This window comes from Saccopteryx leptura, chromosome 13, assembly GCF_036850995.1.
Source record: "Saccopteryx leptura isolate mSacLep1 chromosome 13, mSacLep1_pri_phased_curated, whole genome shotgun sequence".
Lineage (NCBI taxonomy): Eukaryota > Metazoa > Chordata > Mammalia > Chiroptera > Emballonuridae > Saccopteryx > Saccopteryx leptura.
The window spans coordinates 24815082-24839043 of NC_089515.1; the positions used below are offsets into that span (position 1 = coordinate 24815082).

At 45.7% G+C, this 23962-nt stretch overlaps 1 protein-coding gene across 1 annotated transcript in view; it reads left to right on the top strand.

Moving 5' to 3' along the window:
- The window catches only part of ARL3 (ADP ribosylation factor like GTPase 3), a 45407-nt gene extending 21728 nt beyond the window's left edge, over positions 1-23679 (top strand). Inside the window, exons 4-6 of the mRNA XM_066355975.1 lie at positions 10616-10666; positions 13205-13390; positions 23403-23679. Coding sequence (XP_066212072.1) covers positions 10616-10666; positions 13205-13390; positions 23403-23450 — 285 coding nt within the window. The 3' untranslated portion in view covers positions 23451-23679. The remainder of the gene's footprint in view (positions 1-10615; positions 10667-13204; positions 13391-23402) is intronic.
- The last annotated feature ends 283 nt before the right edge of the window (positions 23680-23962 follow it).

Below are 23962 nucleotides of genomic sequence, written 5' to 3' on the forward strand. Positions count from 1 at the left end.
ACCCTGCCCAAAATGACTCCTCCAGTCTTCTCAGTTAATGATAGAGCTATTCATCCAAAAGCATGAGAGTCATTCTTGGCTCCTTTTCCTCTCATTCCCCTCCTCTGACCCATCAGTCAATCCTGTCAACTCTACCTTCACAATATTTCCAGCATCTGACTGCTTCCCACCTCCACTGTTACCGTGCCCTGATTATTGCAGCAGCATCCTATCCACTCTCTTACTTCCGCCCTGCCACCCTAAACGCTTCTCAACATAGTAGCTATGGTGATCCTGTTAGGACATATGCTTCCTATCTCAGAATAAAGCCAAGGTCCTCAGAGAGGCCTACAAGGCTTCCTACCTTCTGGCTTTTCCTACCTGTCTGACTCAGCTTTCCCCAGTCTAACTCGGGGCCAGCCACACTGGCCTCCTTGCTGTTCCTGGAACACTGGCCTGCTCCCACAGTGGGGTCTTTGTCATAGCCACTTCCAGTGTTAGAATTCTTTTTCCTTAGATAACCTCGTGGTTATTCCCTCACCTCCTTCATGTCTTTGCTCACGTGTCACCTTACCATGAGACCTTCCTTCTCTGATTACTATATTTAAAATTGGGAGGTGAGGCCCTGGCCGGTTGGCTCAGCAGTAGAGCATCGGCCCAGCGTGCAGGAGTCCCGGGTTCGATTCCCGGCCAGGGCATACAGGAGAGGCGCCCATTTGCTTCTCCACCCCTCCCCTTCTCCTTTCTCTCTGTCTCTCTCTTCCCCTCCCGCAGCTGAGGCTCCATTGGAGCAAAGATGGCCCGGGCACTGGGGATGGCTCTGTGGCCTCTGCCTCAGGCGCTAGAATGGCTCTGGATGCAACAGAGCGATGCCCCAGAGGGGCAAAGCATCGCCCTCTGGTGAGCATGCCATGTGGATCCCGGTTGGGCGCATGCAGGAGTCTGTCTGACTGCCTCCCTGTTTCCAGCTTTGGAAAAATGAATAAATAAATAAATAAATAAATAAATTGGGAGGGGAGGGGGAGGGGAGTAAAGAGGGAGAAATATACAGTGACAGAAAATGATTTGACTTTAGGTGATGGCCACACAACACAGTCAATAGTTCAAATACAATAGAGATGTTCACCTGAAACCTATGTACTCTTATTGATATCACCCCATTAAATTTAATTTCTAAATAAAAAAAATTATGACTCCATCCCCACTCTCTGTCACTATGACTTTGCTCTTTTTCTTTCTCCATCAGACTTATTAGTACCTATCACCTCAGACATATTTGTATTTACTACTTTCTCCCCCACTAGTCTGTAAGCTCCATGAAGAGAGAGCTTTGCTTTTTGTTTTTAAAGATTTTATTTATTGCCTGACCAGGCTGTGGCGCAGTGGATAGAGCGTCGGACTGGGATGCCGAGGACCCAGGTTTGAGACCCCGAGGTCGCCAGCTTGAGTGCGGGCTCATCTGGTTTGAGCAAAAAGCTCACCTGCTTGGGCCCAAGGTCGCTAGCTTGAGCAAGGGGTTACTCGGTTTGCTGAAGGCCCGCGGTCAAGGCACATATGAGAAAGCAATCAATGAACAACAACCCAGGGGTGTCGCAACGCGCAACGAGAAACTAATGATTGATGCTTCTCATCTCTCCGTTCCTGTCTGTCTGTCCTTGTCTATGCCTCTCTCTGACTCTCTGTCCCTGTAAAAAAAAAAAAAAAAAAGTCTTTCAAATCCTTCCCAACCAGTGGTGGCACAGTGGCTAGAGTGTTGACCTGGGATGTTGAGGTCCCAGGTTTGAAACCCCAAGGTCACCAGCTTGAGCGCGGGCTCATCGGCTTGAGCACAGGATTACCAGCTTGAGTACAGGGTCACCAGTTTGAGCATGGGATCCTAGACATGATCACATGGTCACTGGCTTGAGCCCAAAGATCACTGGCTTGAAGACCAAGGTTGCTGGCTTGAGCTAGAAGTCACTGGTTTGACTAGAGGCGCCCCTACCCCAAATTTGGCACATATGAGAAGTAATCAATGAACAACTCAAGTGACGTAACAACCTTACACAGTGCATCTCTCTCCCTTCCTCTCTCTCTCTCTCTCATGCTAAAATATATATATACATATAAATATATAAAAATATACATATAAATATATATAAATAAAAAATATATAAATATATATATGAAAAATGTTGAAAATCGCTACTATAGAACTTTAAAACATAACAGAATGAACCTACTGTGTCAATATGGGTTCGTTAATTGTAACAAATGTACCACACTAATGTAAAATATTACTAGGGGAAACCGGGGGTAGGAGTGAAAGTGGGTATATGGAACTCCCTGTGATATCTCTCCAACGATTCTATAAATCAAAAACTACTGCCTGACCTGTGGTGGCGCAGTGGATAAAGCGTCGACCTGGAAATGCTGAGGTCGCCGGTTCGAAACCCTGGGATTGCCTGGTCAAGGCACATATGGGAGTTGATGCTTCCTGCTCCTCCCCACCTTCTCTCTCTCTCTCTCTCTCTCTCTCTCTCTCTCTCTCCCTCTCTCTTTCCTCTCTAAAATGAATTAAAAAAATAAAATAAAATAAAAAAACTGCTAAAAAATTTGAGTAAATTAATTTTTAAAAAGCTATAAATTCAAGTTAAATCATATGGTTATACCTTACACAGTGCTATTGCCAGTTATATCTCAATAAAATTTGGGAGAGCTTTCAATTCTCTTTTGCTTTTTGAGTCAAGAGGGGGGGAAAAAGGAGGTGGTTTAGAGAAATAACAATTCTATCTGTTCATCCCCTGGATTAAGGTATTTGGAAAGAAATACTCAAATAAGAGCAGTTTATAAGGACATAAATGACTCTCGGGCTTTATAAGGAGGTCTTGGAAACTTTCTGGTTTACAGGTCAGGATAGTTTTAAATCATAAACTCTAGCGCCTTGAGGGTAGACTGCAAGGTAGTTATAATCTGACCCTGGATTTCACACTTCTCATTTGCTTGGAGTGCCCAGGAATTATCGAGTAGTCCAGCAAAAATCAGTTTGGAGCCTGACCAGGCGGTTGCGCAGTGGATAGAGCATCAGACTGGGAGGGGGAGGACCCAGGTTGGAGACCCCGAGGTCGCCAGCTTGAGCGCGGGCTCATCTGGTTTGAGCAAAAGCTCACCAGCTTGAGCCCAAGGTCGCTGGCTCAAGCAAGGGGACACTCGGTCTGCTATAGCCCCCTAGTCAAGGCACGTAAGAGAAATCAATCAATGAACAACTAAAGCCACAATGAAGAATTGATGTTTCTCATCTCTCTCCCTTCCTGTCTGTCTGTCCCTCTCTGACTCTCTCTGTCACCAAAATCAATCAATCAATCAATCAATCAGTTTGGAGCAATCCTACAGTAACCTTTACCAGCTACATTATGCTACCAGTACCAGACAATATTTTGGATTTGGTGTCAACATTCCATTATTTTCCTGTGCCATTTGAGATTAAACAAGGCTTGGGGAGCAGCTGAGTTCCTAGAGTTAGATTTTAAGGCTTTATAACTCTTAGTCCTCTCTGCCAGTTTTGTAGCAGCTTGGAGTGGCAGTGGTTGATGGGTTATATTAGTTTGTATTTCATAGTTTTCCATTGTTGGTTGAAAAGACCTATTACAGGAGACTCCACAGCAGTACTGAGGCTGACACAATTGCCCAGTTAACTTTTTTTAATTATCTCTAGAGTGCTGTAATAAAATTTTGCTTTAGAGCAGGTGTCAGCAAACCGATCCAGCCTGCCTCCTGTTCTTCTATAACCTGTGAGCTAAGAGTGGTTTATATATTTGGGGGGGGGGGGAGACAGAGAGAAAGAAACATCAACTTGTTGTTCCACATAGTTGTGCACCACTGATTGCCTTTCATATGTGCCCCGATGGGGCTTAAACCGGTGATCTCAGGGCCAACCCAGCACCCTTGGGATCAAGCCAGTAACCTCGGAATGGAGCCCTGATTGGGGCTCGAACCAGCAACCTTGGGAACAAGCTGGCAACCCGGCGACCTCGGTGCTCCAGGATGATGCTCCATCCACTGTACCACTGGCCAGGGCTAGTTTATATATTTTTTTAAATGGTTGGGGAAAATCAAAAGAATAAAATTTCATCACATGAAAATGAAGTGAAATTCACATTTCAGTTTCCATAAGTAATGTTCTATTGTAACACAGACATATCCACTTGTTTATGTACAAAGATGGGCAAAAGTAGGTTCACAGTGCTGAGTATGTGAAGCACAGTTTATTCTTATGTTATTGTTTATTAATTATTGTTTTATTTGTATTACAACTGGATTTTGCAGAGGTGGCTAAGAAATAAAAATCTGAGGTATGATAGAAAGGAGGGGATAAAGTGTCTTCCCTTTCTTTTAGGCCAGGAAATACAGTAACAACCTTTTAAATACATCATTTTCTTCAAAGTATATTCATATTATTACTAAACTCCACTTTACATTATTATCAGTTTTGTGTTTAAATGCAACATAATTTAAACAAAGTAACTTTGTCATCATTTCCATATCCAAAGTGTAGGACATCAAGTAAGATCTCAAGCAATTGTCCAGAGTATTATTTCTGTAATGTCACTCACACTTGAATATCGATACTACTAGAGCACACATAATTGAAAACCACAGTTATCCAGAAACCGGATTTAATGAATTTCAACCTCCTTTTAGACTTTTGCTCAAACTATCAATAAAAAGCCGCACATTTAAGTGTCATTTCTTCTTGTCTCTGCCTACCCCTCTGGGAGAGAGACACTTAGGAGCAATAAAATGGCCAAAAGGTGGCAGCAGGACGACCAGAAGCCAGGGGAGAAACAAAGAGCCCTCCGTTCACACCCTGGATACTCAGTCTCCTGAGAATCCAGATGGGCTGAACTTCCATCCAAAAAAAACCCCCAGTGGCCCTGGCCGGTTGGCTCAGCGGTAGAGCGTCGGCCTGGCATGCGGGGGACCCGGGTTCGATTCCCAGCCAGGGCACACAGGAGAAGCGCCCATTTGCTTCTCCACCCCCCCCTCCTTCCTCTCTGTCTCTCTCTTCCCCTCCCGCAGCCAAGGCTCCATTGGAGCAAAGATGGCCCGGGCGCTGGGGATGGCTCCTTGGCCTCTGCCCCAGGCGCTAGAGTGGCTCTGGTCGTGGCAGAGCGACGCCCCAGAGGGGCAGAGCATTGCCCCCTGGTGGGCAGAGCATCGCCCCTGGTGGGCGTGCTGGGTGGATTCCGGTCGGGCGCATGCGGGAGTCTGTCTGACTGTCTCTCCCCGTTTCCAGCTTCAGAAAAATACAAAAAAAACAACAACAAAAAAAAACCCCAGAACCCTCCTCCTCTAGGTCTTCCAATTTCAAAGTGTTTTCCAAGGAAGATGTGAATTAGCTGTGCTTAAAGCATGATTCTGAGTGCCATGGATAACTTTATTTTAAAATAGGTTTATGAAACTTGATTTGGGGGGGGTTAGGTGAGAGGAGGGGAGATAGTGAAGTAGACTTCCACATGAATCCCACCAGGATCCACCCTGTAACCCTGTCTGGGGCCGATGCTTGAGTACCAAGCTATTTTTAGCACCTGAGGCTGATGCGCTCCAATGGAGCTGCCCTAAGTGCCTGGGGCTGACACTTGAACCAATCAAACCACTGGCTGCAGGAAGAAAAGAGAGAGAAAAGGGGAAGAGGGAGGGGGGAGAAGCAGATGGTCACTTTTCCTGTGTGCCCTGACCAGGAATCGAACATGGGACATCCATACTCCAGGCCGACGCTCTATCCACTGAGTCACTGGCCAAGGCCCCATTATGTTCAAAGATCAGTCAGAAGCACTGTAAATGTTTAACTTAATCTGATACTTTCTGAGTATTTTTATTGATTTTTAATTAATTTTGGATTAAAAAAATTTTTATGACTAGCTTAACAGCTATATTATTAAAAAAAAAAAAGACAAGAGGTTATCCTTACCTTTGTCTGTTGACCAGAAGAAAACAGATACTGAGCACCACTGCAGGGGGAGCAACCAAGAGAAGCATATACCACTGCAGGAAAACAAACCAGTGTGTCACCAGACTAGCTTGTGCTTATGACTTTCATTTGGCTCATAATATAAATGGGGCAGTTGTTTTATAGACTTCTTCCTGGAACATTGTGTAGTAATTGTCAAATTTTATAAAAATGGTGCTAAATGATAGGAAGAATATATGTAGAGGTTAGGGAAAACCCTTTTTTGAGTCTTTTAATGGAAGTATTTCCTGTGAAATTTTATGTCCAAGCAGTAAGTAGCAAGTAATTATAAGTAAAAGGTGAGACTTTCTCATTGGTCTTCAGTCTCTGGGTTCTCTGGTATCATCTCTTTTGTCTTTAAAAATCTTTCTACTCTTATTATGCTTTCCTGACTGTCTATTTTTCATCATATCAAACAAAGATTTCTTTTTTTTTTTTAATTTTTATTTATTTATTTTTTACAGGGACAGAGAGAGAGAGTCAGAGAGAGGGATAGATAGGGACAGACAGACAGGAACGGAGAGAGATGAGAAGCATCAATCATCAGTTTCATTGCGACACCTTCGTTGTTCATTGATTGCTTTCCCATATGTGCCTTGACCATGGGCCTTCAGCAGACTGAGTAACCCCTTGCTCAAGCTGGCAACCTCAGGGACTCAAACCTGGGTCTTCCGCGTCCCAGTCCGACGCTCTATGCACTGCGCCACCGCCTGGTCAGGCCAAACATAGATTTCTTAACTGTATGTTTGTGTTTTCAGCTTTGTATCAGCCTCCTCTTCCCCCCCCCCCCCCCTTAACTCGTTACTCATAGCCTTTGCTCCCAAGCACATTTTTTCCTGCTTTGTAATTCCTTCCTTGCCCAGTGACCTGCACACAGCCTCAGGAAGCCCTCCAAGCCCAAACCACCCTCCCAGTGATCACCTGACCCTCTTCCCTCCCACACAGCTTGGACTATTGCCTGCGTGAAGATAATCCTAATCCACTGTAGACTCCCAAATAATTCTAATTAGGTCTTTTATATTGAGGTCCCCTCTCCCTTTACTTTCCTTCTTTCTACATCTATGTTTACACTGTATCTGTTACTTTAAAAATGTGAGCCTCACTGGTGGAAAACAGTATGGAATTTGGGTATCTGTGGCGTGCACAGCCCATTAATGTGTGTGCTGACATTGAGTCAAGAGTAACATTAACGACAACAATAATAATAAGGCTGCCAAAAAAAATACCTATACCAAATACATCCATCCTTGTTCCATTACAGTTCTCTACAAAAGAAACACAGGTAGAAACATAGGGTATTCCTCACTGGGTCCCTGGTGTATTTAGCTGAACTGGGTCCCTGGTGTATTTAGCACCAGTGATTCTAAATGAGAGTGCATTAAGCAAAAGGATTTTAGCTTTTTTCTTTCAAAAGAGAGCAAGTCCAGTAGCTCAGAATTTAAGCTGCATACAGAGATGTCTGTGTGCGTTATATCAGTTTATCTAATTTAAGGCATGTAAAAGTTGGTTGCTTTTTATTGTTTTTAAATGAATACAGCAGGTCCTCGAATAATGTCATTTTGTTCAACAGTGATTCATTAAGACATTGAGGAGATGCTGTAGGAACGTAACTCTTATTTATGTGAATTGGCCTATGGAAAAATTGGTTTCATTATATGTAGCTGTAGCTTTGCTTAAAGTTGCAGAACCTATCGATGACATTGAGGACTTACTGTGTGCTCTTTTAATTATTTTTATTTTTTCATTTTAGAGGAGAGAGAGAGAGAGAGAGAGAGAGAGAAGGGGGAGAGGAGCAGGAAGCATCAACTCCCATATGTGCTTTGACCAGGCAAGCCCAGGGTTTTGAACCGGTGACCTCAGTGCTCCAGGTCAACACTTTATCCACTGTGCCACCACAGGCCAGTCTGTGTGCTCTTTTAAAAGAGTGTTTTTATTGTACCACTAGTTTAATAACACCTCTAAATCCTTAAAGGAAGTTATAAAATTTTATAACTTTTAAAATTAGTAGGCTCTGGCCAGGTAGCTCAGTTGGTTAGAATGTCATCCGGACATGCTGAGGTTGGGGGTTCAATCCCCAGTCAGGGCACATACAAGAATCAACCAATGAATGCAGAAATAAGTGGAACAACAAATTAATGTGTCCCCCCTCTCTCCCTTCCTCTCTCTCTAAAAATCAATAAATAAACATTTTAAAAACAGGATTAGCGACTGGGAAAACATTTAATATATTGTTTAATTTATGCCTGACCCCTGGTGGTGCAGTGGATAAAGCGTTGACCTGGAACACTGAGGTTGCTAGTTTGACACCCTGGGCTTGCTTGGTCAAGGCACATATGGGAGCTGATGCTTCCTGCTCCTCCCCCTTCTCTCTCTCTCTTCTCCCTCTCTAAAAAAATGAATAAATAAAATCTTAAAAAACAAAACAAAACTGCAGCCTGACTGATGATGGCGCAGTGAATAGAGCATTGACCTGAGATGCTGAGGTCCCTCGTTCAAACCTTAAGTCCCCGGCTTGAGTGTAGGATCATCAACATGGTCCCAAGGTCACTGGCTTAAGCCCAAAGGTCGCTGGATTGAAGCCCAAGGTCACTGGCTTGAGCCCAAGGTCTCTGGCTTGGTCAAAGGGTCACTGGCTCTGCTGGAGCCCCTGGTCAAGGCACATCTGAGAAGCAATTAATAAACAACTGAAGTGACGCAACTATGATTTAATGCTTCTCATCTCTCTCTCTTCCTGCCTCTCTAAAAAAATAAAATAAGTTCTGCAAAATTATATCTAATTTCCTCTTTAAATTTTCACATGAAGAATTAAAAGAGAATAGGCCCTAGCCGGTTGGCCCAATGGATAGAGTGCATAAAGTGCCAGCCCAGCATGAAGACATCCCAGGTTCAATCCCTGCTCGGGGCACACAAAAGAAGTGACCATCTGCTTCTCTCCCCCTTCTCTCCCTCTTCCCCTCCTGCAGCCAGTGGCTCAGTTGGTTCAAACATCAGCCCCAGGTGCTGAGGATAGTTTGGTTGATTCAAACATTGGCCCTAGACGAGGATTGCCAGGTGGATCCCAGTCGAGGCACATGTCTCTCTATCTTCCCTCATCTTGCTTAAAAAAAAAAAGAAATTAAAATAATATGTTTGGGTTCTATAACTGTAGGTGATTTTCTTTTTTGGTCTTTCTTTAGTTTCTTTATTGTTACAGGATGTTATTTATGCAATAAGTAAAATTCAGTGATGGGATGCCTGACCTGTGGTGGTGCAGTGGACAAAGCGTTAACCTGGAATGCTGAGGTCGCCGGTTTGAAACCCTGGGCTTGCCCGGTCAAGGCACATATGAGAAGCAACTATGAGATGATGCTTCCCATTCATTCCCCCTGTTTCTCTCTCTCTCTCCTCACTCTAAAAATCAATAAAACCTTTAAAAATAATAAAAAAATAAATAAAATGCACTGATGGAAAAGAAAGCTTGAGATTTGTAATTTACAGTGAATCTCAAGACTTTTCTTACTCTGGCAAAATATGTCCCTTGATGTTTCCAGTGTTTCCTTATAGCCTCCGAGCACTCTATGAAAATAGGAATGGGATGGAGATCACTGGGTCTCCTGCCTCAATATGAAGTCAGCGCATAGTTACTACTGTAAATGATACTTTCAGAGTGATGTTGTTCGAAGACTAGAATTTGTAGACATCTCAAAACACCATCCCTTCCAGACAATTTGAAATGCAGTAATAGCAATGTTTAAGAGCAACTCTGGGCTTTACTGTCAGGTATGCTTGAGTTTGAATCTCAATTTTGTCAAGTACCTGATGTAACTTGAGTTTATGTTTATTTATGTATAAATTGGGAAAATAATTCTGGCCAAATAGCTTGGTTGGTTAGAGTGTCATCCTGAAGCGCAGAGGTTACTGGTTCAATCCCCGGTCAGGGCACATGCAGCAACAGATTGATGTGCCTGTTTCTTTCTCTCTCCTCCTTCCTCCCTCACTAAAATCAATAAGTACATATATTTTTTAAATTTTTTAAAATGGGAAGATAATGAAGATTATGTCATAGAGTTTTTATTTCTTTGCAAGGAGAGAGAGAGAGACAGAGACAGAAGGACAGACAGAAAGGGAGAAAGATGAGAAGTATTAACTCATAGCTGCAGCACCTTAGTTATTCATTGATTGCTCTCTCATATGTGCCTTGCTGGTGGTAGAGGGGAGGCTCCAGCTGAGCCAGTGACCCCTTGCTCAAGCCATTGACCTTGGGCTCACACCAGCAACCTTGGACTCAAGCCAGTGACCTTTGGGCCCAAGCCAGCAACCATGGGGTCATGTCTATGATCCCATGCTCAAGCCAGCAACCCCACGCTCAAGCTGGTGAGTCCGTGCTCAAGCCAGATGAGCCCACACTCAAGCTGGAGACCTCAGGGTTTCAAACCTGGGTCCTCTGCATCCCAATCCAATGCTCTATCCACTGCACCACTGCCTGGTCAGGCTAATTAATTTATTTGTTTATTTTGCATTCATAGATGACGTAAGAGTTACCAGCTCAATTTCTATGTGCTTTGCTAATGTGAAAATGGCTGATGGGATCATCTGCTCCTTCCGAAGCAGGTACCCTGGCTTTTCACTATCTGCTTATTGAAATAACCTTCTCCTTTTACTCTACAGATATATGTAATTGACAGTGCAGACAGAAGAAGATTTGAAGAGACGGGTCAGGTAAATAATTCTTCTGTTGAGCTATTTCCCAAATAACTGGGTATTCATTAATCTGCCTTGTACAGGTATGAGAGTGAGAGAGGTTTTTTGTTTAGTTTAACCTTTGAAGTTTAAACAAGACTCATTCTGGCAAACAGGCAAAAATACCAGTTGCTTAAAAAGAAATTAGTTCACCCTGGTCGGTTGGCTCAGTGGTAGAGCGTCAGCCTGGCGTGCAGGAGTCCTGGGTTCAATTCCTGGCCAGGGCACACAGGAGAAGCGCCCATCTGCTTCTCCACCCCTCCCCTTCTCCTTCCTCTCTGCCTCTCTCTTCCCCTCCCACAGCCGAGGCTTCATTGGAGCAAAGTTGGCCCGGGCGCTGAGGATGGCTCTGTGGCCTCTGCCTCAGGCGCTAGAGTGGCTCTGGTTGCAACAGAGCCACGCCCCGTATGGGCAGAGCATCGCCCCCTGGTGGGTGTGCTGGGTGGATCCTGGTTGGGCGCATGCGGGAGTCTGTCTGACTGCCTCCCCATTTCTGGCTTCGGAAAAATACAAAAAAAAAAAAAAGAAAAGAAAAGAAGAAAAAGAAATTAGTTCAGAATCCTTTAAACTGTTTTTGTTTTTTTGTTAATGCCTTTCAGTTTTAGCTAAATCGAATAAACAAGTTGTAAGCAAATGGACTTACCGCCATGCCCCAAAGCCCTTCAGGTTCCTTCCCAGTCACATAGAAATGAACCCAGAGGAATAATTCACTTCTTATTTCTATGTATGTTTTTCTTTTTATTTTCTTTTCTTTTATTTTTTTGTATTTTTCTGAAGCTGGAAACGGGGAGGCAGTCAGACAGACTCCCACATGCGCCCGACCGGAATCCACCCGGCACGCCCACCAGGGGGCGATGCTCTGCCCATCTGGGGCATTGCTCTGTCGCGACCAGAGCCACTCTAGCGCCTGGGGCAGAGGCCAAGGAGCCATCCCCAGCGCCCGGGCCATCTTTTGCTCCAATGGAGCCTCAGCTGCAGGAGGGGAAGAGAGAGAAAGAGAAGAAGGAGAGGGGGAGGGGTGGAGAAGCAGATGGGCACCTCCCCTGTGTGCCCTGGCCGGGAATCGAACCCGGGACTTCCACACACCAGGCCGCTGCTCTTCTATGTATGTTTTTCCATATCAACTTAATTGATCTGAGAATAACTTTAACAAATTTGAAGGGATGGGAAGAAATGTGCAACCCAAGACTAAGCTGCTCTTGTTTCTAAGCCAAGAGATAGGTGTACTTTGAACCCAAATATGGCCTCAAATGCAGAGTACATGTCAACATGATTACACAGTGCAGTTTATGTACACAGTTGTTGTTTTTTTTACTTTTTTTATTTTTTAAAAATGTATTTATCTTAGTGAAGGGAGAGAGAAGGGAGGAGGAGCAGGAAGCATCAACTCCCGTATGTGCCTTGACCAGGCAAACCCAGGGTTTTGAACCGGACACCTCAGCATTCCAGGTCGACACTCTGTCCACTGTACACCACAGGTCAGACTGTATACACAGTTTCAAACAGAGAAGCAGTGGGCATAGACCATTTTACTGAGTATGCTGATAAGAAGCAAGGAGTAGAGTGGACCTCTTTGGAGAAGCATGATTACATTTGATTGCAGAGTCCTTGGCTTGTGTCCTAAAACTACCACAGGTGGCATTCCAAAGGTAGCAGCCCTATGTTTATATTCCTTTTCCCTGGAACTTAGTTTGAGAACTCTACAGACTTTTGAAGATAACCCTTCAATACCTTGATGATTTCTGGATCATCACTCATGTGAACTAATGCCAAACATGACCTTGAAGGTGAAGGGCATCATAGAATGATCTGCCTCTTGAACCATCAAGTTCTCTTTGATAGCCCAACTGTCTTAAGTAGAGTTAAAATGTGGGTTTAATAGAGAGGTGGGTCCTTGTACCTAGGTAAATATACACCCTCTCCTATACTTAGAGTAGACAGAATCAATATACAGTTTAGACCCCAAACAATAGCCTAAAAATCAGAGACCTTGCCAGACACATACAGTTATTTCAGGATGTGGGTTTGATGAAGTGTAACACACGTACATGTTTTTGGTGATAAAGATTGATGCAACAGAATTATAGTCTTTAAAGCAATTGTCATTTTCAGTTTATATTTGAAAATATGTGTGTGTGTATATTGCATTGCAAGTTATTTGCGATAACAACCTTGGCTAAGTTCTAAGTTTCTAACCACAACTTGTGTCCTCCCTTGAACAGTGTTCCTCAGAGTATGATCTATGAGTCAGGCCCTCTATAGCAGGACTACTATGGGGGTGGCTAGTTAAAAATGCAAATTTGTGGGCCCTTACTCAGACTTTCCAAAGTCAGCGTCTCCAGGGCAGGCCCAGTGACCTGTCAGGTGCTCTTCCACTGGCTCAAGTTTGAGAACCGCTGCCCTGGAAAGTGGCTAGTTGATAAGCTTAATTGTTTGTTTGTATGTTCTAATTCGAAGTGAGTGGTTAAATATTCAGTTTTCATTATTCCCTTCCCATCCGTTCTCCAAATGACCCAGGAACTAGCGGAATTACTGGAGGAGGAAAAGCTAAGTTGTGTTCCAGTGCTCATCTTTGCTAATAAGCAGGATTTGCTCACGGCAGCCCCTGCCTCAGAAATTGCAGAAGGACTGAACCTGCACACCATCCGCGACCGAGTCTGGCAGATCCAGTCCTGCTCAGCTCTCACAGGGGAGGGCATTCAGGTGAGATTACTGGAAGCCTTGGTCACCTGGCAATATGACAGCTAACCAAGGTAGTCTGTCTCATTGGTCAGGCCAATCTACATAGAAAAAGTATGAGACAAGTAGCCTTTGATTGGCAGGTGAACAATCCAGGATGTTAAGGGCATGGAGAGTTTAGTTCTTTTCTACTTAGCAACCAATGTGACACCATGAACTGTTCTAGGAAAGACGAGCCACCCACACAAGCAAAAACTACCCCATTAGGTAGGAGGTCGGAACAGAAGACTCCAACGATGTTCTAGGAGTCGTTGATAATTGGGTTGGGGGCTTTGTGGGTGTCTCATATTATGGAAACTAAATGCATGTACTCCCAAGATACCTTGAACCATCAACACTTATACACTAGTTATCCTATTGTCAGGTGTTTTGTTTTTTCTCTTGACTATCTCCATCGCTTTCAGAGTTGGTGTCTGTTTCATACTGAGAAACTGTATACTGGAAGAGCAGGCTTCCCCTCATTTGACATTAATTTAGGGCAGAAAATGGTTATATCTGAGACAACTGAGAGGCTATATCCTCAAAGAATGATGAACAGGTTCAGCTTTGAGGCTGCCTACCAAGCAGACGCAAAGCAGGTGACACTTGGAGCCAGCCCACTAGGACTACTTGAAGAAGCCCCAGCATGCTGCACATGCCTCATTTTAAACATCTGGTGGACCTGCCAGGGAAGTGACACCAGCTGTGAGGATCGGACAGTGTTGCTCTGGGATGCCATGGGGGATTAACCGCATCTAAGGAACTGGTGTCTTCCCTCATTGCCATGCGGCGTGTGTCTCGAGTGGCATGACCAGTTGGCTTTTCTTTGAACTTGGTATGTTTGAGTCCAAGCCTGCGATTCAGTTCTCAATCGTTGTCCTGAAGCCTCTTTCCATTTCCTTCCTAATACTCTCCTCTCCTCGCTGCGCAGACATTTGACATTGATTTGTCTTAAAACTGCCTGACTGCTTTTATTTCAAGAAAATAGTCACGTCCTAGAATTATCTCACTTGTTCCATCTGTTTGCTGCCTAGTTTTTTTTCTTTTTGCCATACAAACAGCCAGAACCTGTTTCTGAGCTTGGCCTTTGGATCTGAGAGCAGACCAGTCAGCGCAAGACAAGCACCCCCTCTCGACAGTCCTCAGTACCGCTTTCTTCTAATCTCTCTGTGCCTGTGTGTGCGTGCGTGCGTGCGTGTGTGTGTGTGTGTGTGTGTAGCAGTGGCTGCCAAATCGCTAGATGTGACCTCAGCTCCCTCCCCAACATGGATGCCAGCGCTGTGTGGGTCCCTCTGTGAGGTTTCTGTGTAGGGAGGGGGCAGGTATTAAGTCTTATTTATTTCCTTCCTTCCTAGACTCTGGTTATAAAAGTAACATAGTTTCATTGTTAATCATCTAAAAGTATATAAAATTTAAAACTATAAAGTTCTTTCCCCAAATCCCACTTGACGAAGGGACTATCATTAATAGTTTTATTCTTCTTAAGTCTCCTCTATAAAATTATAGTCACAAATGTGATTATAGATCTATTAGGTTCCAATTAACTGCATGTTTTCGGCTTAATTTAAGCTTCTTCAATAAATATACCACAACCCAGAATGTCTTTGGTAGGTAAACTCCAATCATTTTATTTAGCTTCTCACTTTTTTTTTTTTTTGGTATTTTTCTGAAGCTGGAAACAGGGAGAGACAGTCAGACTCCCGCATGCGCCTGACCGGGATCCACCCGGCACGCCCACCAGGGGCGACGCTCTGCCCACCAGGGGGCGATGCTCTGCCCCTCTGGGGCGTCGCTCTGCCGAGACCAGAGCCACTCTAGAGCCTGGGGCAGAGGCCAAGGAGCCATCCCCAGCGCCCGGGCCATCTTTGCTCCAATGGAGCCTTGGCTGCGGGAGGGGAAGAGAGAGACAGAGAGGAAGGAGGGGGGGGGGTGGAGAAGCAAATGGGCGCTTCTCCTGTGTGCCCTGGCCAGGAATCGAACCCGGGTCCCCCGCACGCCAGGCCGACGCTCTACCGCTGAGCCAACCGGCCAGGGCCTCACTTTTTTTTTTTTTAAATCAAGTTTTGCCTAAGGTATTTCCCTCGATTGTGCATGAGATGGCCTTCATGAAGCCTAAGGTTATTTTGGTGTGGATGAAGCCTTCTTGTATCTGTACAAACCACTTCAGCAAGCAAACTCTGTCTAAATGGCTTAGAATGCAAATATAAAGAGTAGAGAAGATCTTGAAGTTGGGGACTCGAAAGGCGGGCTAAAGAAAATAAACACATTTTGTGTGCCTATGTCTAAGAAAGTGGGAGTCAGCAGCTCCGTAATCTTTTTCGCTTGGCCAGAGTGTTGAAAGGGAGAAAAAGCAAAGCTGGAATTAACAGAGAGGTCCTTGTTTCTTCAGCCAGCCTTATGGATGTAAAAAGCAGGGACTAGGGTTATCTAAAATCAGTATTTTGAGCAGTGGCATTCAAGTCAAGGGTACTTCTTCATCGGAGCCTGGAGGCTGGGAGGGAGCTCCAGACATTGTCTTCCCATCCCCCAGCCCGCCCTGTCCTGTCAGGGGGAGGCCACAGGGATAGAGTTCTTTGTTCCTGGCTGTGTAACCACTGTAGAAGTGGAGTGTTCCCTTTAAGTCACAGGATCTTTAGACCAAAAAAGAGGCAGTAAGCTATCAGACAGTTACAGAGTGGGGGAGAGCTTAAAAATCAATCAGTTTAAATCAAGTGAGACAACCATGTATGGTTTGATTTTGTTCAAGTTCTTCTTAGATCGGGGATCTTCAGCAACCAGATTCACAGGAAATTATATCAAGAGAGAGCTAACAAAGACCGTGATAAAAAAAAAAAATGATTTTTTTTTTTTTGTATTTTTCTGAAGCTAGAAACAGGGAGAGACAGTCAGACAGACTCCCACATGCGCCCGACCGAGATCCACCCGGCACGCCCACCAGGGGGCGACGCTCTGCCCACCAGGGGGTGATGCTCTGCCCCTCCGGGGCGTCGCTCTGTTGCTACCAGAGCCACTCTAGTGCCTGGGGCAGAGGCCAAGGAGCCATCCCCAGCGCCCGGGCCATCTTTGCTCCAATGGAGCCTTGGCTGCAGGAGGGGAAGAGAGAGACAGAGAGGAAGGGGGGGGGGTGGAGAAGCAGATGGGCGCTTCTCCTGTGTGCCCTGGCCAGGAATCGAACCCGGGACCCCTGCACGCCAGGCCGACGCTCTACCACTGAGCCAACCGTCCAGGGCAAAAAAAAATGATTTTATATGGAGGAGAAATAGTTTGAAGGTCACTTAATTAGTTTAGCAGATAGTACCATGGTGTATAGAATTGGGTAGTTAAGACTGGGATTTCAAGGTTAATGAGATTAGATTATGGTTAATAGAATGATATAAATTTAGAGAATTTAACCATTATTGGAAATGTGTTATTTAATAAAAATGTTAATTAGGAAGGGAATCTGCTGTCTATTGTCCTTTAATGGTAACCTTTGGGGACTGGAGAAAGGTCGTGTCGTTTTCTGTGGAAACACTTCATTGTGAGGCACTGACTGATCATGTCCTTTCTTCAGGTGATGCCTCTGATTTAAATGCCTGTCCACTCAGCCCGTGTCTTGGTTTTTACTCTAAAAAGAGTCACTTAGGAGGAATTATTTTCCTGCATTGCCTAGTTCAAGTGCAGGCCTTTAATGATGCTTATTAATTCAGGTTTTAAGTATTCCTAAAATGAAAGACTTCACTAGAAAAATGTCCATAAGGTCACTTTCAGGCGTGGATACTATGTAATAATTTCTGAAATTCCCTAAATTATCTTTTTATGCTTCTTTTCTACCCTCCCCACACACTGCCCCATGAGAGCTAGTCAATATGGGCAGAGCTACTAAAGTGACCAGACATTAAATTGGTCAAATAGCATCTGGCACCACAGCTCTTAATGATTCTGAAAGAAAAAAATACAAAGATTAAAAAATAAAACAAAAAAAGACTTAGGCCTGACCAGGCAGTGGCGCAGTGGATAGAGCGTTGGACTGGGATGTGGAGGACCCAGGTTCAAGACCCCGAGGTCGCCAGCTTGAGCACGGGCTCATCTAGTTTGAGCAAAGCTCACCAGCTTGGACCCAAGGTCGCTGGCTCGAGCAAGGGGTTACTTGGTCTGCTGTAGCCCCATGGTCAAGGCACGTATGAGAAAGCAACCAATGAACAACTAAGGTGCCACAACGAAAAACTAATGATTGTTGCTTCTCATCTCTCCGTTCCTGTCTGTCTGTCCCTGTCTATCCCTCTCTCTGACTCTCTGTCTCTGTAAAAAAAAAAAAAAAAAAAAAAAGACTTAGGATTTCCATTAGTTTCAGGTGTTTGAAGACAGTGTCTCTGTTCATACAGTGTTTGTGTGCACGTATTTAATCAGAGTGTTTGCGGGACCGGTCTTACACGGATGAATAACACCTGGAGTGAGTGAGCCTGGGGAGTAGCCACAGAGCCGCTACATGCTGAGCTTCTCCCTCTGGACTCATTGGGAAGGTGTATCACATCTCCTGAGCTGAGCAGCTTAAGCACATGATTTAAGGTGATGGAAGTTAGTGATTCCTGGGATGGATTTCATGTTCTTGATCTACCTGATGTCCTGAAGACAAATATGTGCAGTCTTTACAAGGACAGGCCGTCCCATATGTTGTTCAACAGCCCTGTTCTGGGTGTGGGAATTGACATTGGAGGGCTTCAAGAGAGTTCAGGACAGGTGTTTTTTTTCCCCTGATTGATGGCGACCAGGAGGCCAGCCCATCATGTAATGAAAGCAGGTTTTCATGGGAAACTGTCAAGAGCAGAGCATGGGTAAAGGGCACTGGGAGCTGAAGGAGAACATCAATCTTGGTAACCCTGGCCTGCTGAGAAGCCCAGAGTCCAGAGGAGCGATCAGGAGAGACCCAGTTATGTCAAGCAGATGAAGGCAGAAGGAGGAGAAACTGAAAAATGTCTGGGAGGGAGAACCAGCCTCTTAGCCAGACTGCCTTACAGACTGGAGGCAGCCTTCCTCTGTGCCCTTGGGGCCTGGCCAGGGTTGCTAGGGCCTCTGCTGGTGTATAACATCTAGCCATGGGACTCTCTTTTTTTTCCCTAGGTGTCTGGAAAATAGCGAACAACAGATCTGGCTTAAAGCCAGAGAAAGGTAGCGAGAAATCAATCTCTCTTCTACCGATAGACCTGAATTTGAGCCCCAGACCAGCTGTCCTTTGCTGTTCTAGTATCAGGTGTTTGAAGACATTTTTCTCTCTAAAACATCACACATGCATGCTAGTGCGTGTGCACGCACATGTGTGTGTTTAATTAAAGTTGTGCTGGAACACAGTTTCCTTCCAGTGCAGAGAATGTCCGTTTCACCCTGGTCTCTAGCCTTACTCATAGTAAAGACCTGCCTACACCAATAGCTCTGAACCAGCAGAAAGTTCTCCTGGGGATTCCTCTCCGTGCCCCACCTCCTGCTCCTCTTTTCCTTTCACATCTCCCGCACTCCCTGTCTTCCCACAGAGGAAGGACCCCTAGCCTCCAGGGCCCAGGGATGTGAGCTGCATGTCAGAGTGTGCCTTGCAGATGGACACTAAACATTCGCTAGCCCTGCTTTTTGTTTCTGTTCCTTTTTCCTTGGTATAAGGGGGCTTTTCCCCTAAAATACCAACAGAATTTCAGTATTTTTAAAAATGACATTTACCACTTCTTTCTAGGCCCCGGCATCAATTATTGTTGACTCCAGGTGTACCTGGAACTGCTTATCTGCAAGTCAGACCTCAGGTTTATTTTAAATTTTCAAACCTTTCTATCAACTAAGAAAGCAAGCTTGGGACATGCAATTTTGCTACCTTTCTGGTGCATGCCCTTTGTCACCAGAAGAAAATATTAATAGCAAGCAATATTTTATGTATGCTGCATCCAGCTGCTCCTTGACCCTGGGGGCCTGGGGGCACAATGGGATAGGCTGCATCACTCAGCGAGGGCCTGAGCTCCTCCTGTCTTAAAGCGATTATTGCTGTGACGTACAGTCCTCGTGGCGTTAAAGAGCAGGCCCACCCAGCCATGGCTGCCACTGCTTCCTTCCAGCCATCGAGCAGTGATGGATGCATTGCGGAGTGATCAAATTAAAAGGAGCGGGGCCGTGCTCGCTTCGGCAGCACATATACCAAAAAGGAGCGGGGCCATCAGAGACCACTCTTTTCATAGAAAGGGGCATTGTGCCTTTAATCCTGGACCACTGAGACCTGTGGTGAGTAGGTCTCCACCCCTGTGATTAAGGGCAGCCTTATATTTTTCCCAGTGGTCATATTCGGGGATAATATGACATGGTAAAATGTATTTCCTCCCCACAAGGCCAAACAAAGCTCAGTTTTTGAGGTTCAGCATCTCTCTTTAGTCTTTATTATTGCATTAAAGCTAATCAATTTAGATCTTGTTTCAGCAAGGTTGGGCAGGGGCTGCGGCAGAGGGAGAAAGGGGAGGGCTCTGCCATAATGTTGTCCCCGTGACAAAGATGAAATGTGCAGACATTTGGTCAAACCAGTTTTTAACAAAGGTCCAACCATTAAACAAACCTAGGAGTTGATTTCCTTCTCTAGAGGCAGAGCAGTGACCTCCTTCAAGTAGCTGCTCACCATCTCTTCTCAGTCATCTGTGTTAAGAAACAAAGCCTTGCCAAGTTAAGGCAAGAGTGATGTGGAGCACTAATTTCACCCTGAGAAGCAGAAGGTCCGACTCTTGCTATGATGATGTCTCTGATGTTGGGTTTCCGCTGGAGGTGCCAGTCTTGGTGGAGAGTTAATACGCTAGGTAGGACATATAGTGAGGTAATTGCTCAGCTTCCATGTGTAGAGGTAGCTGGCAGCCCAAGAACCTTGAGGTCTGAGTGGCCAAAAACAGCCTCTGGACCTTTCAGAGCTGCAGCATGGGCTCTCCCAGTCTCCTGCCCCTGCAGTCAGTTGGGAGTCCTAAGTTGATAGAGACAACCAGCATGGCTCTCTTCCCCACCTTCAGGGCAATTCCCAGCATCTCTCCTGGCTTGTGGCAGAGCCGTCCCTCCAGCACTTGCCCATCCATTGAGAAATGCCACAGGTTAAAGGGCCTGGGTGCGGACTAAACTGCCTGGCGGCACAGCCCGCCTCCGCCACACTATTCTGTGCTCCCATTTCATGTGCAGTGTGGAACTTATAGTACCTGCTTCCTAGGGTTGTTACAAGGATTAATTTTTTTTTTTTTTTTTCATTTTTCTGAAGCTGGAAACAGGGAGAGACAGTCAGACAGACTCCCGCATGCGCCCGACCGGGATCCACCCGGCACGCCCACCAGGGGCGAAGCTCTGCCCACCAGGGGGCGATGCTCTGCCCATCCTGGGCGTCGCCATGTTGCGACCAGAGCCACTCCAGCGCCTGAGGCAGAGGCCACAGAGCCATCCCCAGCGCCCGGGCCATCTTTGCTCCAATGGAGCCTTGGCTGCGGGAGGGGAAGAGAGAAACAGAGAGGAAAGTGCGGCGGAGGGGTGGAGAAGCAAATGGGCGCTTCTCCTGTGTGCCCTGGCCGGGAATCGAACCCGGGTCCTCCGCACGCTAGACAAGGATTAATTTAAAAGGTATAAATTAAGTGCCTGCTGTAGGCCAGACACCATGCTGGGTTCCGTAAACACAACCTCAGACCAGTCTGACATGGACCCTCCCCTCAGGAATCTTGGACAGCACTATTATCTTTCCTTTCCCATGGGCAGCTTGGCGCAGCTTGTCCCTGCTTCGACTGGAGAGGTATTGTCCCCATTGACTACCGCCCCTCCGATTGCCCCTCACCTCCAGCTCAGGTAGGTAAAAGCAGGAAAGGTACAACTTCAGATCAGGGCACAGCAGCCACAGGGCTTGGCCCCTATTGAATCTCCCTGTGCTTCCCACACTCCCTCCCTCGGGTTGCCGAAGGCAGCTGCAGGGGCGCAGGGGCCGGCAGGTGGGTACCGACCTCCCAGCGCCCTCTGTTGGCAGGACTGTGGCTGGAAGGGCTTTGCCTCCCCAGGCCCTCACAGACATCTGGAGAACATGGCTCCTCAGCAGGGCTCCCCTGTTTAAATCTCCTCTGCCTCCATAACAGATTCCCAGGAGAAAGCTACCCCTCACCCTCCACGTTCTGCTTCGGGTTCCTGCAGCTGAGTAAATATTTTTCCTATCTCTTTGAGTGCGTTCATGTTCAGTGAGTTTCATATAATAAAAGAACCACCCCCCTGCCATAATCAGCCATAAAACAAGGAGGAAAAGTGGTATTCATATAGTGTGGGAACACTGTTCTTGATTTTTCTGAGATGACTTGATAAAATATTGCAAGTGTCTACAGAGGAGAAAATACTGAGGTGCGCACCTCTGATTGTGCGTGTGCGGGTTCCTGAAAACGGACGTGCCACAGAAGTGCTGAGCTATTCGGCTTTGAAGGCAAAGAGGAGATCGTTATCTTATTCATCCTTCTTTTATTTGTAAAATCTTTTTTTGTCTCCTGGCAGGTGATCATTTTTTTTCCTGGAAACCAAGTAGCTACTAAAATTAAACATGCTTCTCTTTAAAATAATCCTTTTCATAAAAGGGTCTTAAAATTGGTCTCGGCTTCTCAAGTCAGTAGCTGACCCAGTTGAAACTGGAGATGTATTTGGAGGCCACCGTTCTCCCACCTCGGCATTCCTCCCCCTTCGTCCCCACTGCCACCAGATGCTGTCCACCTTTGGGCTTTCGGCCACGGCCAGCCTTGTCTTGGCAAATGCCCTGAGGTCCACTCTGGAACAGCCGTCAGATTACCTGGTTCTCCTGCCCAAGTGTTCTGATGGCACCTGGTGGAGTTTTAATCACTGTAAATTCAGGTTATGGTCAGATTAGCCAGGAGATAGGATGCCTGCTGGTTGTTTCGCAGTGATGTATTGTTTATGGGATTAATGCTCCGAATGGCCAAGAGTGTCAGCTGATATTTATTACTTTAAGCTGGCTCAGCTGTTCAGGTTCAACCACTAGCTCCATGGTCACAGGAAATGCAGGGTTCTTCATGTCTTTTTATGCCCTGAGATGTGCAAATGTGCCTGGGACCTCAGCAAGCATGTGTTACAGGTGCAAGGAAAAGGGATTTGTTGCAGGATCCTTTTCTGATTTTGTTCTGGGCTTCCAAGGGAACTCTTCGCACCCCTGAAGGTCTGAGAGACTCCAGGGAAAGGGAGAGTGTTCGGGGTGGCTCCAAAGGGGGTTGAAAAAGAGGTCATCTCTGGCAGGCCTGGCATCCAGGAGAAATCATGCCACCTGCCAAGTGGCTGTAGGCATTGTATGGTTTTTATGTCTGTCCTTCTCCAGCCTCCTAAGAGAGGACACTTTCAAGGTCACTGTGCCTTTAAGGGAAGCTTCTCCCCAGTCCCTCTGCTTGATAGTGCTTAAAGCTTCAAGAATCAGGCCAGGCCCTTTTTAAATCTATCTGTAGTGCTGCACGAAGAAAAATAAATGTGCATTGCCTTAGTTTGTGTCTAGTAACACACACTGCAGTTGGTTTGTTTTTCCAAAAAGAAATTTAATTTAACCCAAGTGTACACTGCCACACTGTAAACACACCGGGGCACCAGAGGGTGGCTTATTGAATTTAATGCCCTAGCAAAGGTCAGCTTTTAGAAAAAGCCAAAAATGGCTGGAATCTTTCCTGATAGCTCCTCAGTCAGGCCTTGGATCCAGGCAGATGTGTTTATTTTTCCAGAGGGAGTTCCTGAGGACCCATCTCAAGTTCAGACACTGGGCACTCCCCTCCCACCTCCCTCCTCTGCTCTCTAGGGCCTCGCTCCTCCTCCCCAGAGGTCACTGTCCCTGGTCATTCAGGTGGGCCCCTGGGTTCCTGTTGCAGTTCCCTAGGACAAGGAAACTCCCTGGAGCTGCTGGTTAGAGAAGGGAGAGCCCAGGTACCCATACCCCTCTCCTGGACTGGAGTGGGTAGTGCCTGTCATTACTAACACTGCCTTTCTCTGCCCCTTTCCCTCAAAGGACGGCATGAACTGGGTATGCAAAAACGTCATTGTGAAGAAGAAATAAAATCTGGACGAATGGAGACGCAAGCTTCGGGAGCTGAAATCGGTCCTGAAAAACACTAATTTGCTGCTTTCTGACCAAATGTTTTTCCATCTGTGTACAGCTACAGCTGTTTGAAGCGGGGGAACAACACAGTTTAAAAAGAATCCCCATTCCAGCAGTAGATTTAACTGATCTCTTAGGTTCAGTATCATTTTTCAAATAAAGGAATTATATTATTTCCTCTGCATAATTGAAATAGTATTAAATGTCTCAAAGCACATGATTAGAAAATGAGATCTTTTAAATGAGCAAGAGATTGCATTGCAGTTCAGACAATTCCAGTGGGCTTTTTTCCTTTCAAAAAGAGAAAGGAAAAGAGGAAGAAGCAGCTTATGCTGCGTTCATTTATTTACTGACCTGTCCCTTGCATTCTCCCCATGGTTTTGAAAACACAGACAGTGTTTGCTGGTGCTGGTCAGTGATTTTTGCCATCACCAACTGAGCCAGGGCTGCATTCTGTCCTCTGGAGGGAA